This window comes from Anser anser (genome assembly GCF_964211835.1).
Source record: "Anser anser genome assembly, chromosome: 4".
In the NCBI taxonomy this organism is placed as follows: domain Eukaryota; kingdom Metazoa; phylum Chordata; class Aves; order Anseriformes; family Anatidae; genus Anser; species Anser anser.
Window position 1 is genome coordinate 69460980 of NC_139724.1, and position 15605 is coordinate 69476584.

Below are 15605 nucleotides of genomic sequence, written 5' to 3' on the forward strand. Positions count from 1 at the left end.
TACTCTTACAAGCACTAGTTGTACACAAACATCTTTTCAAAATATGCTTTCAAGTTAGAAGTAAACTTCATTTTTTAAATTTTACATTAACAATGCAGCAGCACTTATACTTTCAATTTCTACTGTGTCTCTTGGGTACAGATTAACAACTATTTACATGCTACTAGCAAACATACTGTTACCCGCAAGGCAGCTGTAAAGCAACGGGTGACAGGATTTCCTTAAATACTGATTATGAAAATAAACCCTTATGAATTGTAGAGTCTGATCTAGAAGCCCTGCTGATTAAATAATTGTTTGTAAGCACACAGACAGCTCTTATAGCTGGTCCGCAGATTGTACGTAATGTGCCTCTGAAAGAAACCCAAGGTAACAGAACAAGCTGCAGCGCATTATGACCCTCTCGTCTACCCTGAGAAGAGGGCCAGACCTGGCACGGCTGACCACCTGTATCAGCTAGTTATCCCACCTCCCCTCAAGATTGCTGTCCATCACTAAGCAAGCATCTTTTACAGTCAGACGTTTGATAAATAACCTCAGAATTAACCACAGCACACAAACTACGCATTCTGAAACAGCCCAAGGTGTACAAAAGGTCTACTCATTTAGACAACGGATGACGAAGAGTGAACACTCAAAACCCAAGTGAAGCTGGGATGCCTAAATATTCACTTTTCAGGAAGGAAACGTGAATTATCACATTTCAGGAAGGGAAAACAACGAGACCAATGCTCTTCCGTCACAGAACTCCAGCAGTACCTTCTCTACTGCATGTAAGCAAAACTCTAACAACAGTAAGGCAAAACTGGACAAGGGATAAACATCAATGAAGATAACCACCTAACAGAACATCCCTTCAATACAAATTTGGGGCCATTTGTTATTTTTGGGGGGTGAGAAAAAGTGAAAAGGTCTGCCTATAGAGGAGTCTTGGCTGTTGCAAAAGAGTCTGCTCTGTATCCTGAACCAGGAGAAAGACTGCCTCTCCTTCAAGAAGTCTGAAGAAAACCAGGTGCTTACTCTTAGAACTGATACAAGGAGTAGGCTTTTGGTTTGAAAATTATATATACAGCCAAGATTTTTTTTTTCAAAAGTTACAGACAACACAATACTTTTCAATCCTTCAAAGGCTCTTTTATTGCTGTGTAGTTAAACCGGACTGTGCATTTCTAAAGGCTCCGTAACCGGAGCTTTAATAAAAACCTCAAGTAAGTCTCAAACTTCTGAAAGTTTCAGAGACTATATTCTCTTCATGGCAACTACAGAAACAATTAGTATCTTGTAAATCTTGTATCATGTAAAATAGTCCTCCCAAAAGTACTATTCCTAATGTCTGAGCTTAATGATATTCCTGCGCTAGGTGAAAAGACTTACTAGAGCTCACTTTCAACTAACTAGTTTTCTCCTTTCACAAACCAGCAGAACAGCAAGACCAGGGTTCTTTAAGCATTAACAGATGCAGCACCTAGAGGTGAGACCAATGACCACACTGAGGAACCTCAGTGCTCACAAAAAACATATAAACAAGCATTTTAGCCATAAGATCTACTGCAAACTATATTTCCATCTGCTAGAGACAGACCATTCAGAGGGGGACCATCCTCCCTCTCAGAGATGGAGAAGCCTCTCAGATCCTTGAGAATTTCTACTAGAATGTACCCTTTACAAACCAGTGTGCATTTATACAATGACCATTTGTAAAGTGTTGAGTATTCCTTCAGAGAGAAGTTCTTAAAGGCTTGAAATCAACAGCAAAGAGCATAAAAAGCCAATCCTCATTTGCTATTCAAGATGAAATCATCAAGAGACTAGGTTGATGCTCATGCTCCCCCATGCGAGGCCTCTGCTGTGATGTTCCTCCACTCCATATGGTACCAAATTCCCAATGGAAGGTAGCATTATTCACATTTCTTTAGGGATGGTTAAGGCCCAGAGATCTCATAAGAAAAAAAAATCTGATTACATGAAAAGGAACAGCAGAAGCCTATGCTTTCTAAAGAAAGAGTCTATAAACTAGAAAGCATGGAACATGAAAAGCTTATGCTGAACTTCTGCTTTCAAAGAAGACTCCTGTGAATCAATCTAGGCAAAACCACAATTTAAGTGAAAAACCCGTAACGATATATAGGGAGCACTGATGTACTGGTAAAGCAGTTCCTGCAGGAACAGACTCTGACTGTAAGCCTTGGAAGTAGCTGTCACTACAGTGAAGCTCCTCAGAGAAACACCTTCTGTTGCTTTGACCTGAATTCCCGTAGCACTTGAGAACAACAGGTAAAGGCAAACAATCCAACATTTTTGGACTTAAGAGAAACTTAAGGTCATTTCTTAACGTTCTCATCTCTATAGACAATGACAATATAAATAGCCTTGATACAACCAGGACTGATGTAGTAAGAGGTGCAGAGAAACCTTTGTAGAAAACATGCAAGATGCCTGAGGATTGTCAGTGAAAGCAGTACTAGGAAGTCAAGCACAGATCAAGAGAGCCAAGGACAAGCATGCAACTGAACTACATGCTGTTGAACACAGTTAACAGAAACACCTGTCTGAAAAGGGGTCTCAGTACCAACCCAGTGCTAAGCCCAGTGGCAAGCATGTTTTCCTGCCTTTTCTTGCTTTCCTTTTGAGTATCTACTAGCAAAGGGAGAACTCGGAAGTTTCTTTTTTTGCTGTGAGCAACACTGCTTGCAACTGAGACATTTAATCATATTGCTCTTGTAGCAGGGAAAAAAATATCCAAGACAATACCTTTAGGACAAGCGCACACAAAGCACTAATGTTTTCATCAGAAACAAGTCTGAGAGGTCAACATGAACCGTGCATGGCTGTACTTTAAAAAGATCAGAACTTAATATTGTAAGATTAAGAATTAAATTTATGTGAATTAATACAACACCTTTTCTGTAAAAAAAAAAAAAAAAAGCCCTTTCAGGCACACAAACCACAGGCAGAACAATTTTACTAACAAAATACATATTCTAAAGCCCCAGGAAATGCAATATGCTATCGGATCTACAAACACACAACAAGGGTGTGGGGTTTTCTTTAAGCCATCTATTCACTGAAGAAAGCAAAAAAAAATAATTATTTGTACACCACTAGAAGCAGGAAGGCACTCAGGCTTTAATTCACTTGCAGAGATGTGAATACAGTACCAGTGCCTGATGAGGAGACTAGTGTTCAAATCAAGACATCAGCATTTTCATAGGGCACTGACATTTTACTAGATAACCCACAAGTAAGCAGACTGGAGTAGTAATTCTTCTGACAAGCAAGTGATGACAGCAGCCTGTTCCATCAACAAGACCCTTTTCCAAACATATTGACAAGACTTTTTACCTATTAAATTGGACAAGCAGAGCAATTTATTTTTAAACACAGTGGTTGCAAACAAGAATTTTGCTTTCTCCTTTAAATAAGAAAAGAGAAGTTGAAGTCTCTACCTTAGCTGTGACACTAACGTTGGCAAGCTATTCTGCAGGAGTGGCTCAGAAAATACCAGGTTTTCAAACAGATGCTTATTGTGCAATTCCCACGTCACCTGAAATTTCTTCAAATGTTCATTTTCCTATAACAAAAAAAATTAACAGAAATAAGCTCAGGTCATAAAACACAAAGAAAAAAAATACTTTTGTCTCAAGATAAACTTTTAAGTCTAATTTCTATTAAACCCCCCAGCCTACAGGCTTCATTATTCAGCTCACATATTACTCAGTTTTAATATTCAAACTATGAAACAGTTATTTAATGGCTTAATAGATGTAGCTTCATTTTCTGTTTTTCTAAATTGGCATGGATTATGAAAAAAGAGACTGTGTTGTTGAAAGCTTCCACTTCTCTGTGCACTGAAAAATGTATCTTATGATCTGAACCAGTTATTCTCAGGTTCTCTTGTCAAGCTGTCTCATCCTTGATTGTTTTTCAGTTCTTTGAACTTATCCAGTAACAGACACATAGGAATAAAAATTATAGCTTGCCATCAAAATTGACATAAATCAAGTAGAGAGGTTTCTCAAAGTGCAACTTCTTTTGAAAAATGCAAGTTTTCTAAATAGCCAAGAGACCAACTGCTCACTTCTCTAATAAGCAGAATGTTCTTCTATTTAAGATCATTTAACATACAAATGTATTTAATTTCAAGGCCTAAAAAGTAAGTCTATTATCAAAACATCAGAATCAAAGGTAAGTACCATCTGTTTTTTCCAAGTTATTAGGTTTTTCTGTATCAACAGGAGCAGACAGGTTTTCTACAGCAGATTCCCTCAAACAGCTAAAGTAAATGCAAGCATTCTGACTATCAGGTCAGGAGGTGAGACCTACGCACCATAACCTTGACTAACCAGAAATATTTTAGAATTTCGAAGTTTTGTTAAGCATAGTGAGTTAAAAATTAATACATACTCATATCAGACCTAAGTAGTAGAATATCAGTATTCAAAAAAATCGAGGACTTGGTTTATTGTTGTTACTATTTAGGGGTAGGATGTTTTTTCCCAGTTGCACAAGAGACACGTACCCTTTCATTTTGAATGCTATGTCTTTAAAATATTTAAAGCCTCTATGAATTGCTAATAGTTTCTCAAGGCTCAGCAATGAAAAAGGTGAATTACCAATGCAATTTCCGTATTATGCTGTGAACAAAACGGTCAACAGTTATCTACAAAATCTTCTTATGTATCTGATTATGAAGCGTACAGTATTTCTTGCAAAAAATACTAGGTAAGTTCTCCCTTCTAGACCACTATACTGAGGTCTCTACACTCAAGGGCTTTTCTATACTGCCCCCAGTCTCTCCAGCTTGCTCTCATTACAGTCTTTCATTCCTTGGTAAGGCAAAAGGCTTTAGTTCCTGCTCTTCACTCTGCACATTTGCTGGATTCCTTTGAAAGGTGGGACAGTCATAACTTCACTGAGAAATTAGCTCCTTGCAGGTAGAGATTCGAGGCACTCTAAGTCTTTGTACAGCAAGCAACATGCAAAGGTTTTAACCTTTAAAAGGAAAGCTGCAGTAAAAAACAATGTTTTAAGATCTTGACTGCCTTTTGTGTATTTCAGCTGAAAAGATTCATTCTTCTACAGTGCACTAGTATCTTCAGAGAAAATGACCATGCACACTGAAAGGGCTAGTCACCCTGCTATCTGTACTGAAATCTGTGACATACCAGTCTATTTAATGAAAAGGTCACTTAATAAATCTACCAAATGTATGACAAGAGAAAAGTATCTTATACTTCCAAGTCTCACATTTCAACTTCTCAATGTCACAGCTTAGTAGAAATGAAGCTTTCAGTACTTACTGGGCTGCAGGAAGAAAAGGTTAAGAGTAGTCTAGGGTACTTTGAGTTTTCTTATTTGGCATTTATTTATTTTTAAATACAACAGGAATTGTATTTTACTTGGTATTTCTCTCAAGCACCTACATTTGATGACTTAAAAGCAGCCAAAAAACTGGAGGTGGCAGTTTATCTGTCACTGTTGTTATATAGTGACCTCTTATCTGAATCTAAGTGACAAAGCTTGCAAAGATAATATGGACAACAACAAATACAGACTACTGACAACAGGAAAAGTACCAGATATGCCTGGCTTTCTACACAGGAACAGCCCCCACCTCAGTGATGACATTCAGTTTCCATTCCATCTTATCTTTCTCACCTGTGGTCATCTTGTTACTGCCCACTCTTTTCCTTTCTTTACATACCCAGACAGTCACTTTTAGCTAATCAGCAATAAAAAACAAAATTCACCAGTTTGACCAAGTTTGTGCTTGCACAAAGTTTACACAAGAATAAAAAGGAAAAAGGTAATGGAAAAGGACGTACAGAAAAAGGTTCTGAACAAAACAGGATTAATAACCTTGGTCCTTAAACAACTATCAAGTTTGTTTACTGTATTACTCACACATGATGGACATGATGGACTCAAGAACAGATTTAAGGCTATTGCTTATTTTCTACTTCCCAATTCAATTCCAAATCTGACAGCATTATCGGCTGACAAAAAAGGGATGTGAGAGCAAAAACTTTAGAAATAGTTAGACTGCATATTAATTCCTGGGAAGAGATTATCTTTTCAAGTATCCATTCTTGTTTATGAAGGAAAAGAAAAAATTGAACACGAGAACAATTTGTGTTAGTGCTACACACAAGTCTGCACCCTTCAAATGTGTTTTTCGAGGCATCACTGAAGAGAAACAGAAATGTTTCACCCATTTTCCAAGAAATTACCTAAGATTTTGTAGAAGATTGCCTTAAAGGCTAGTTTCAAAATAAATACCACAAACAGCAATGCACCTGTTCTTTCACAGAGGCTAATTTCATCGATTCACTGTAAGAGATGCCTAACCTGCCTTTCTGAAAAGCAAAAGCCACATTTTCAGAATATCCCACCTCCATGCAGGTGCACACAGAAGACCTTGTATTTTACGAATCACGGATGACTTCTTAAAGAACCCAGAACACCGCTACGATCATTACCCCTAGCACGCTGGAGCATATAGGTTGTTTTTTCAATCTTACCAGAGTAACTAGGAAGGCGCTGATTGTGCATGCTGCCTGACAGAGTGCACTGTATTCTTCAAGTAGGAGTGAGATGAACTGATGTGCCTGGGGTGGCCCTTGTATTGCTAATGTTGATGCAACTTTAGATCCCAGCGACAAGTGTCTGAGCAGACGAACCTTCATTTCAAGTACATATTCTCTAGCTTGCTGTTCCAACCGTTGGTAAAGCTGATATGGATCTCTTTCACAAAGCCTGTATTTTTAGAATAATTGTGACAGAAAAGAAATATATGCAAATAATCAATTTTCACTCTCCTAAAAAATACTTAGCAGTTATAGATAATTATTATTGTTATTAAAAAAAACAATGACTAAGGTTTACAGAACTACCTCGGATTTGGGAGAACAGCCCAGTTCCCTACTACTATGGAACTCAGCTGCTGTGTAGCTTTCAGACTAGAACTAGCAAAGGATGTTTGCCCCTGAGCAAACTAATTTAGGACCTTAGGGCTTCACTGCAACTTGTGAGCTAAAAACCCTTACTCATTTGGCATACAACCCCCCAAGCACCTAGATTCTACAGACATGCTTCTTGACCACTTCTTCGTTCTTTCTCTCACACACAACCCTAATAAGTGTCTACTTGGAACAGCCAGACCCAGGCTCAATTAACACATGCAGAAGGACAGTCCTTTACTTCAAGCCATTGGAGGGCCTTGACTCACCCGGCAGTCAGCACACGTGTAAACACATACTAACCAGACTGGGCTCCGTGACTGCTTTGTGGGACCCTTCCATTGTTACATTCAACTGAAAGATGACATTTCACATAGTTATGAAGTTTAAGGCACTCAAACTCATTCTCACTTTCATTGAGAGTTTCTTACCCCAAGTTGGGGGTCTTCTCTACAAAGACTCTTTGCACCTTTTATTAAAGATGTGTCACTGCAGAGAGGGGTGTGGGATTCATGAGACCATTACGAGCGTCTTTCTAAGAACACAACTTAGGGTACTACTTCAGTAGCACCTAAGCCACATTCATCACAAATGATTGGTGGCTTTTTTTTTTCTTGTTTTAAATCTAGACCAGAATTTGGTAGTCATTTGTCTGAGGGAAGCAGACTAACCTTCAAGCTACAGATACATACTGCCCTCTACACATCCTTTTAGCCATGCAGCAGTGACGGTTGCAGGTATTCGAAGTCACAGCTTCTGAGAGGGTCAGGGCTTCCTGTGAAGGATAGCGCAGAGCTGGCTAGGTCTGATACTCTTCTGGAAATGAAACGTGGGTTTGAAACACCTCAAAGAGAGGAAAACTCTTCTGAGGATCCTGGGCAGGTGCTGTGCTTGCTGCACCCAAAGTTCCCACACACCAGAATCTTTTGCTGCAGCTCCAAGCAGCATGTGAACACTGCCCAACAAAGCAGGGCTGCCTTCTGCTATGTATGCATTGGGATACAGTTCCTTGGTGGGAGAAGGTAACGCACGAGCCTGAGCTGGCATGCAGAATAAAATCAGCATCACTATCACCACTCTTCTCCAGCTGTATACAGAGAGCTCTCAAATACCTAACAGAATGGTTTAGTCACCAGCCCCCAGCAGGACTTCACAACTCCATCTCAGTGGGCACTTCAGTCACAAGAAGAACAGGGTTTCAGTCAGCCATCATCACTGCTTTCTACCAAAACACAATGGCTGCTTTGAAGCACTTCAGAGTGAAACTGTACAACTGAAAGTCCTGTGCATAGACTTTTAAGCATTTGTCTCAGGGAGGTGGGGAAGAAGAAAGGCATTAGATAAGTACTTACAGCTTTGTGCAAGTCCACTACTCCCTAGTCCCTGCTCTTCCCTCAGTATAGTCTCGTATCACACTGTCATGAAGTAACCAACATACAATAGGCACAGCACTTGGCACCACTACTTCTTTTCAAGAAAGCAGATCAGTTTTTTTTCTTGCCAGCGCTATTTAACAGAGCTGAGCGTTAAGTAAGTAATAAGGAGTTTGCCTTTTAGAAAAAGATTTACTTGGCCACAGCATGATACTTGGCACACTACTGATATTTTCTTCTTTCTTTTCCTTTCTAGAAACAAACAAAAAATACCTTTCAGTACCTACTTTGACTAGTTCCATTAAATTTTAGTACCACAAACTGAAGTCACGCGTGTCTGCACAAATCCAGTTTGTACAAACCTAGTATACTAATTTTATTTCATATTTTGGAGACCACAAGGAGTGCAAAGCCATCATGTTAACACTGAACATTTCCTTCTCTGAGATTCTGTTTCTGCCTTTTAATTTTCATAATCTCTCTCAACAGTGAGAAACAGTTCTAGAGACAGGCTCCTATGTAAGAAAGCTGCACAATGTGTGTTAAAATTTCCAAAGTTTTTCCATTAGAGGGAAACTGTATAGAAATAAACAACCATTTTAGCTGTGATTCAGTTTTAATTACCTACACACTACATTTAAGAATCTTTGATTTCAAAACCTATATTGTATGCTTTGATCACTTAATTTAAATAAAGCGTGACTATATTTAAGAATCTTTGATTTCAAAACCTATGTTGTGTGTTTTGATCACTTAATTTGAATAAACAAAGCATGACTAATAAGTAGGCATACTATATTACTCTGCATTACACAACTCACATTCAAAACTAAACACACTGTTTTTATATAACCGAAGTGCAAAAAGCTTATTTAATTACTTATTAAGGCTGATTCAGAACTATAGCCTTCTAATATAGCTCTGTGTGGCTACCTTCCACAAGTTTCTCTACCTTGCCAGAATTAAGCAGTTTCTAGTTGAAGATAGAAAACTACAGTTCAGATCAGTCAGACCTTCATGTATTGAAGTACATACACTGAGAGAACCTATTCTCTGCCCACACTTCCAGCTGGGTTGAAGCTACAATAAAGTGTTCCACCATGTTCAAGAACAACCATAATATTCTGACAAGGAAAAAAAACAGCAAGCTCATTGAGCACATCTTTGACTTCATACCCAGAAAAGCTCAAAAACATCATCTCAATGTTACAACTACTATAACATGTAATCACTATTATAAAATCAAGTTTGTTCAACAAAGTAAGATCCTCATGTGGGGAAAGCTAAACAGTGTCTTATTATTAACAGTAATCATCTCAATATCTTTTGAGGAATAACAGTTTTGGAATTCTTCCATGATTATCCATTAATATCCCTATTGCAAATAGCATACAAAAGTAATATTTTTCCATACATTCAATCTAGCATTTTAAAATCCCACGTGAAGTATAGCAAACTCTGACTTTTCATTCTAATGGAGAGGCAACCATTCTGAACCAACAGACAAATATGGTAAGCAACATTTTATTAAAAAAAAAGCAATGCTTCAAGTTACTTGTAACTCATTTAAAAAAATCCCCTTAATAATTAATATATAGTTTTCGAAGTGCCATACCTATCCACCAGCTCTTTCATCCCTTCTTTATCTGGTACCAAAGATTGGTCTTGGTCATCTGCCAAAGGGGTCCCGGCTTGGCGATATATACATCGAACCATGTATCTTACTTCTGACCAGTAATTTTGAAGCTGCTGAGATTCACGTTCAGTCTCTGCTGAAATTTCTCTGCAAATCATAACAAAAATAGTTACTGTCAATTTGTACATCAAATAGTGTATTTATCCCTACTATTCTGAAGATGCTCTTCAGAAAAAACCTTAAGTATCTAAAAACAGAATATATGGTTAAAATACAGCACAAAACTAGATAAGAGTTGCTACCATTGTCAGATAGCCCTGTTTAAGTAGTTCAAGCATCAGCCAACAAGCAAGCCATAATATACTGCGGAAGGTCTGACTACAGGCATTATGCTATTGAGTTTCAATTCAGTTCCTACCTGCGCTCATTACAGGCCTCACAGTTGCACGCTATGTCTGAAGGAGAGGAATTGCTAAGATCTGCAGCAGGCACCGTCTGCGCACCAACAGTTATCCTTCCTCCTCCTACAGATTCCTGCTGTGATCCACTGTTTCCAAGAGGCATGTGCAAAAGGAAGTCTTGGCTCTGAAAGGAAAAAAAACACAGGTAGCAACTTTGGTTTGTAAGGTACAAGTGTAAAATGTTAATAGATAAGCAAATAATATGACAATTCTTAGTGCTGAATATATTTTGGGAGAAAATCACCAGGCATGCAGAATTTATCTTTGAAAAGACCAATAAATGCAAAAGATGGACTGAGAAAGCCAGTAATGTAAATAGAGTTCCATTTCTAATAATGGATGCATGTTGGTTATAATTATCATTTTTATGCTCTCCAGCATAAACAATGAACTAAGCTAAAGGGAAGCTTGCATCATCCATGATTAACCATATAAACTAGTAATATCTCTTCCGTCTCTTACTTGACAGTATGTTTGACTTCTGTAGTCTAACAATCCATTCCAGCAAAAAGCATGAAGTCTCCTTGTTTATAACAGCAAGGCACAGTGCTTTGCCATAATGGATGTCAGCACCAAAACCCAGTAACAGCAGCTTTCCATCTCCTGCATGCAGTGCTGCTCAGTCCTAGCAGATGAGAGACTCTCCGCAGGCTGCTGGTATTTTGGGCTCCAGGTTCTCTTTCTCTTCTCTGCTCCAGCCCTAGTACACCATGCTTCCCTTCCTGCACCCTCCCGAGGTTGCCACCAGCTGTTTGTGATGCCAGGCAGAAGCTTCTTCCACATTAGGAGAATGACAGAGGGCTTTTTTGCTTCGCTCCACATCCTGGAGCAGGATACAGACAGCTGTTAAACCAAACCTGCAGGCATCTACTGCCAACAGCAAGAGCAGCTTCTGGGGATGGTGCTGAAGCAATGCAAGTGTCAGAACATCCAGGTAATGACAGCAACAGCAGCCTGAGCACAAAAACATCTGTACAGAGCCACTTACACACTGGTTTGCAGTGACTGCTAACAGATTTGAGTTCTTCCCTCCCCTTTTTTTCGTAATTTGACTAGCCACCTAATCCATTTAGTTGCTTTAAGTTGAACTTGAAAACTTGGATACTTTGTTTGCTTTTAAAAATCCCTCTTGAAACAAGGCAACAGTTGCTAAACATCATCAATTTTGATTTGATCTGGAGTATTCATAACTTAACAAGAATTTTAGGAAGCAAGTCCTGCCTTCCTTGCACCTGTAGGACAATGTCTTAACTATCTGAGCTCAGTTTTAATGCAATTTGTCAAAACTTTTGACTCGATTGAACAATTACGTGCTTCAGTATTGCTGTTTTTTGACATCTCTAGAATGTGCTTACTATCAGGCTATTGATATAATCCCCTTAAATGTTATCTTTTTCGATTAATTTCATTAACCCTTGTTAAGAGCAAGAATATCAGTAACCAATAACTGTAAGTACAAGTGATATACTCTTAAACCGTCCTTATTAAAACAAGGATTAACTGAGCCACTAACACGAGTTTCACAACCTATGCTATACAACGACAATAATTTTTCCACACTGAATTGTTTACTGAAATAAGATCTGCATGTGCCTGCAGGCTTGCGAACAGTCTGTTAGCTCTCTACACAGAGATGTCAGCTGGAATCTATAACGCTTCCAATTATTGGAAATTTGAGGCTTCCCAGATCAGTTGTGATGATTTGGTTCTTCAGTATGGCCTTATAGTTCACTTCTGATGGGGCCTGGCTGGACCTGACATAGAACTTGGTTTGTTAGGATGAGGATTGCTCTTACTGAGGTTGAATTCTTATTTGAAAATACTTTTTCACACTTAATTGCAAAAAAAAAAAACACAACAAAAACATAGCCTGAAATGTTAACACCATGCATTAAATCAGTGTCTGCAGTGCTACAAAAGTGAGTGATTGTTACACACATACTATGCAAAGTGCTTCTTTATTAAAAAAGGAAAGGAAAAGTGACGGAACCGAGACAGGCAGGAAGGTAGCACTCTAAGTGCAGTCAAAGAACAGAGCAAGCACACTGGAAGCCCAAGGAAAACTCAGTCTACTACATAGACCACAAAGGGGGGGAAGTACATGTGAGCGGGCAGAATAGGAAAATACTGGATTGCATGAAGTAGCACTGGTAAGAGTTGAAGAAACCAAATTTAAGAAGGGGAAAGGACCAAGCATGAGATCCACTAAATTGAAAGGGCAAAAAACAGTAAGAGACTTCTCTGTTCAAAAATCCCAAACTCAGACCTCATTTTTCAAATGCAAGAAACAACCTGCCTGTTCAGTTTAGCTCATACGAAAAACAACTCAAGATCACCTAAAATTCTTTCCAAGCACTCACAATGTAAGTGGCTCCAAAGCACAGAGTAGCATTCAGCACATTGTAACTCATCTTCTTAGTGTACCACATTGAATTACTTCAACTCACCACAAGAGATTGCTCTATTGTAGCATGCCTCTCCTCCTTTTCGACTGTTCGTCTACAGTCTGGACACACCCACAGTGGAAGATGCAGCATATTGTTTGCTTTTGGAGATGTGGAAAGTGCTGTTTTGCTAGAATTTTTTATCCCGCTCTCTGAAAGCGAAGTATCTTTTCGTTCACTTCTACAAAGAAGACAATGCTCGCCAGTTGTATATGGTGCCCTTTGGCCCAAGCCAAAGGTAAATGGCGTCTACAAATAAAGGTTTTGAGAGCACACTGGTTATTCATAGAACACAACAGAAAAAGTTACTCAGATTTAAAAACAAACTAAAAATCTAAGTCATTATTAAATGGTAAACATTTCAAGTATCTCAAGATCAAACACTGCAGTCTTCATAACAATTGTTTGCCAAACTGGTGTTATGAATAAATTCCATTTAAAAATAGTAATGCTTTTCATGGGCATGGACTACAGGTTGCATTATTTTAGATGGGGAACCTAAGTGCAAAAAATCTATTAGGTAAAAAAGGAATAGTACAATTCCTTCTACTGTTGTCATTCTCAGAAGTAAAAAGGCAAATAACAGTTCTGAAGTCTGGCGTCACCTTCCTGTTCAGTATTTCTTGGAACAAAGACACTCTTAGCTAAGCTTGTTGCAAAACAGAAATTTAGCTTGGTTTTAACAACAACAAAAAAAATCAGTGAGGCCTTAAATCCACAATCAGCTATTGAGTAAAGCAAACTTGTTGACTTATGAGGACAAAGGCAATTAAAAATCTCTCATCTCACTTCTCTTCTCATGCTACTGTGCATGAAGTCATGGTTCAGACACGAAATGCTGATTGTTCACCAAGACTGATGCTCTAAAATAGGTCAAGCAGCACAAGCCAAACAAGAACAATTTCACAAGAAGTCAAAGTCGTAACTGATGCAACAAAACATCTTTTAATGGCAGAATTTCAGATTTGTCCAATTCTACAGCTACTAGCTCTGCCTTAATGATTAATATCCTCTGTGCAAGCCTCAATGTCATAAAATGGTTTGAGTTGGAAGGGACCTTAAAGACCACCCAGTCCCAACCCCCTGCCATGGGCAGGGACACCTCCCACCAGCCCAGGCTGCCCAAAGCCCCATCCAGCCTGGCCTTGGGCACCTCCAGGGATGGGGCATCCACAGCGTCTCTGGGCAGCCTGTGCCAGTGCCTCACCACCCTCTGAGGAAAGAGTTTCTTCCTTATATCTGACCTAAACCTACCCTCTTTTAGTTTAAAGCCATTCCTCCTTGTCCTATCACTACACTCCCTGATAAAGAACACCTCTCCAGCTTTCTTGTAGGCCTCTTACTAGGTACTAGAAAATAGTCACATTCTTTCTCAAAGGAAAGGCAAAATATTTAAATTTTATTTTAGTCATTCAAGCATCCATCTAAATACTGCTCAACACCAACACAACACTGCTTTAAGGATCCTGTAGGCCTATATTGCACAAGTACATATCAAGCAAGTTCTCTAGGGCAAAGAACTAAGTCAAGCCGTAACACAATTGACTGTCCTCTTGTCTTCACAGGCAGAACAAATGAATTCCCTGTTGTTGACATCTGAAGAGAAACAGCACAGCGTTATGAAGTTGATTTCTGTGTTTTGTGTTTCTAAAACTGACTCAACAATATGGAAAGAACCGAGAACTCTGGACTAATAAAAGACACATTGAAATCATTTCCCCAAATATCTTATCTTTCAGAAATTCCTGAAAAACTTAATAGATTTAATAAGAACAGCTGATCTCCCTCATTGATGCCATTTCAAGAATTCACACTTAAGCACTAGGGCAAGAAAAACACTCCTTCTCCAGGTGTTACTCAAGGTTTTCAGGTATCATCATTTAAAAGGGAAGACTCGCTCTGACTTCTTAAAGGCAGAACGGCTCTACAAGCATGAACACATTTCTCAAGCTAGACACGGCTCTTGGCTGAGCTGATGCCTCATACTGACACCTAAACCCTGTCTGCAAAACACAGCAGGCCACCATGGCTGTTCATCCCCTTAGCCCTGAAAGTTTCCTTCCTAAAGAATGTTTTTGACGCCAGATCAAGTCTTTGTTGGTATAATGAAGACGTTTCCAGCTTCTAAAGGCAAATCCTTATAAACATCAGCTGCAGAACATCTTCCAACAAGGAAGAAAAGTAGAGGAAAAGTAGAAGTGCAGAAGTTACAGCAACCTGACACTCTTTTGCAAAGGTAAGGTTCAGCACATACACCAACCACATCGCAAGGACTTCTAGAACTTTATCATCATTAAACAAACAAAACACACGATGGCAAATAAAGCAGGAACAACCATCTTAATGCTTGCTAGACAGACTCAGTAAAAACCCCACAGTCTCCTAACTGGGCCTGTATTTAACACAGACTTCAAGTTCAAACGAGAGTGCTAGGTCCCTCAAGTAAGATGCAATCAACTGCTAAGAATGAGAACTGAGGGGGTCACAGATGTAGTTGTTGTCTCTAAGCAGTTTATTTCAAAAAGGGTAGTTGGAACCTTGACAAAATCTAGACGATAAGGATCACAGCTATCTATTGTCGCTCCGTCATGCTGAAATGAAGTTATGGATTGCCTTTTCTTATTTATGAGATTAAGAATGCAGTGAACATTTGTTACAACAGAAATTGAATCTAGTCCAATCCAGAAATCATTTGAAGTCATCTAAACATTGTATTTGTCTCTAGCAAAATC

General features: G+C 38.9%; 1 protein-coding gene across 2 annotated transcripts in view; it reads right to left on the minus strand.

Annotated features, from left to right (window-relative positions):
• FAM193A (family with sequence similarity 193 member A) overlaps positions 1-15605 on the minus strand; it is a 77632-nt gene that overhangs the window by 31260 nt on the left and 30767 nt on the right. For both annotated transcript variants that reach the window (XM_083833006.1, XM_083833005.1), the window contains exons 3-7: positions 12877-13122; positions 10387-10553; positions 9948-10115; positions 6522-6756; positions 3447-3571 (exon numbers count right to left, since the gene is read on the minus strand). In XM_083833006.1, coding sequence (XP_083689132.1) covers positions 3447-3571; positions 6522-6756; positions 9948-10115; positions 10387-10553; positions 12877-13122 — 941 coding nt within the window. The remainder of the gene's footprint in view (positions 1-3446; positions 3572-6521; positions 6757-9947; positions 10116-10386; positions 10554-12876; positions 13123-15605) is intronic.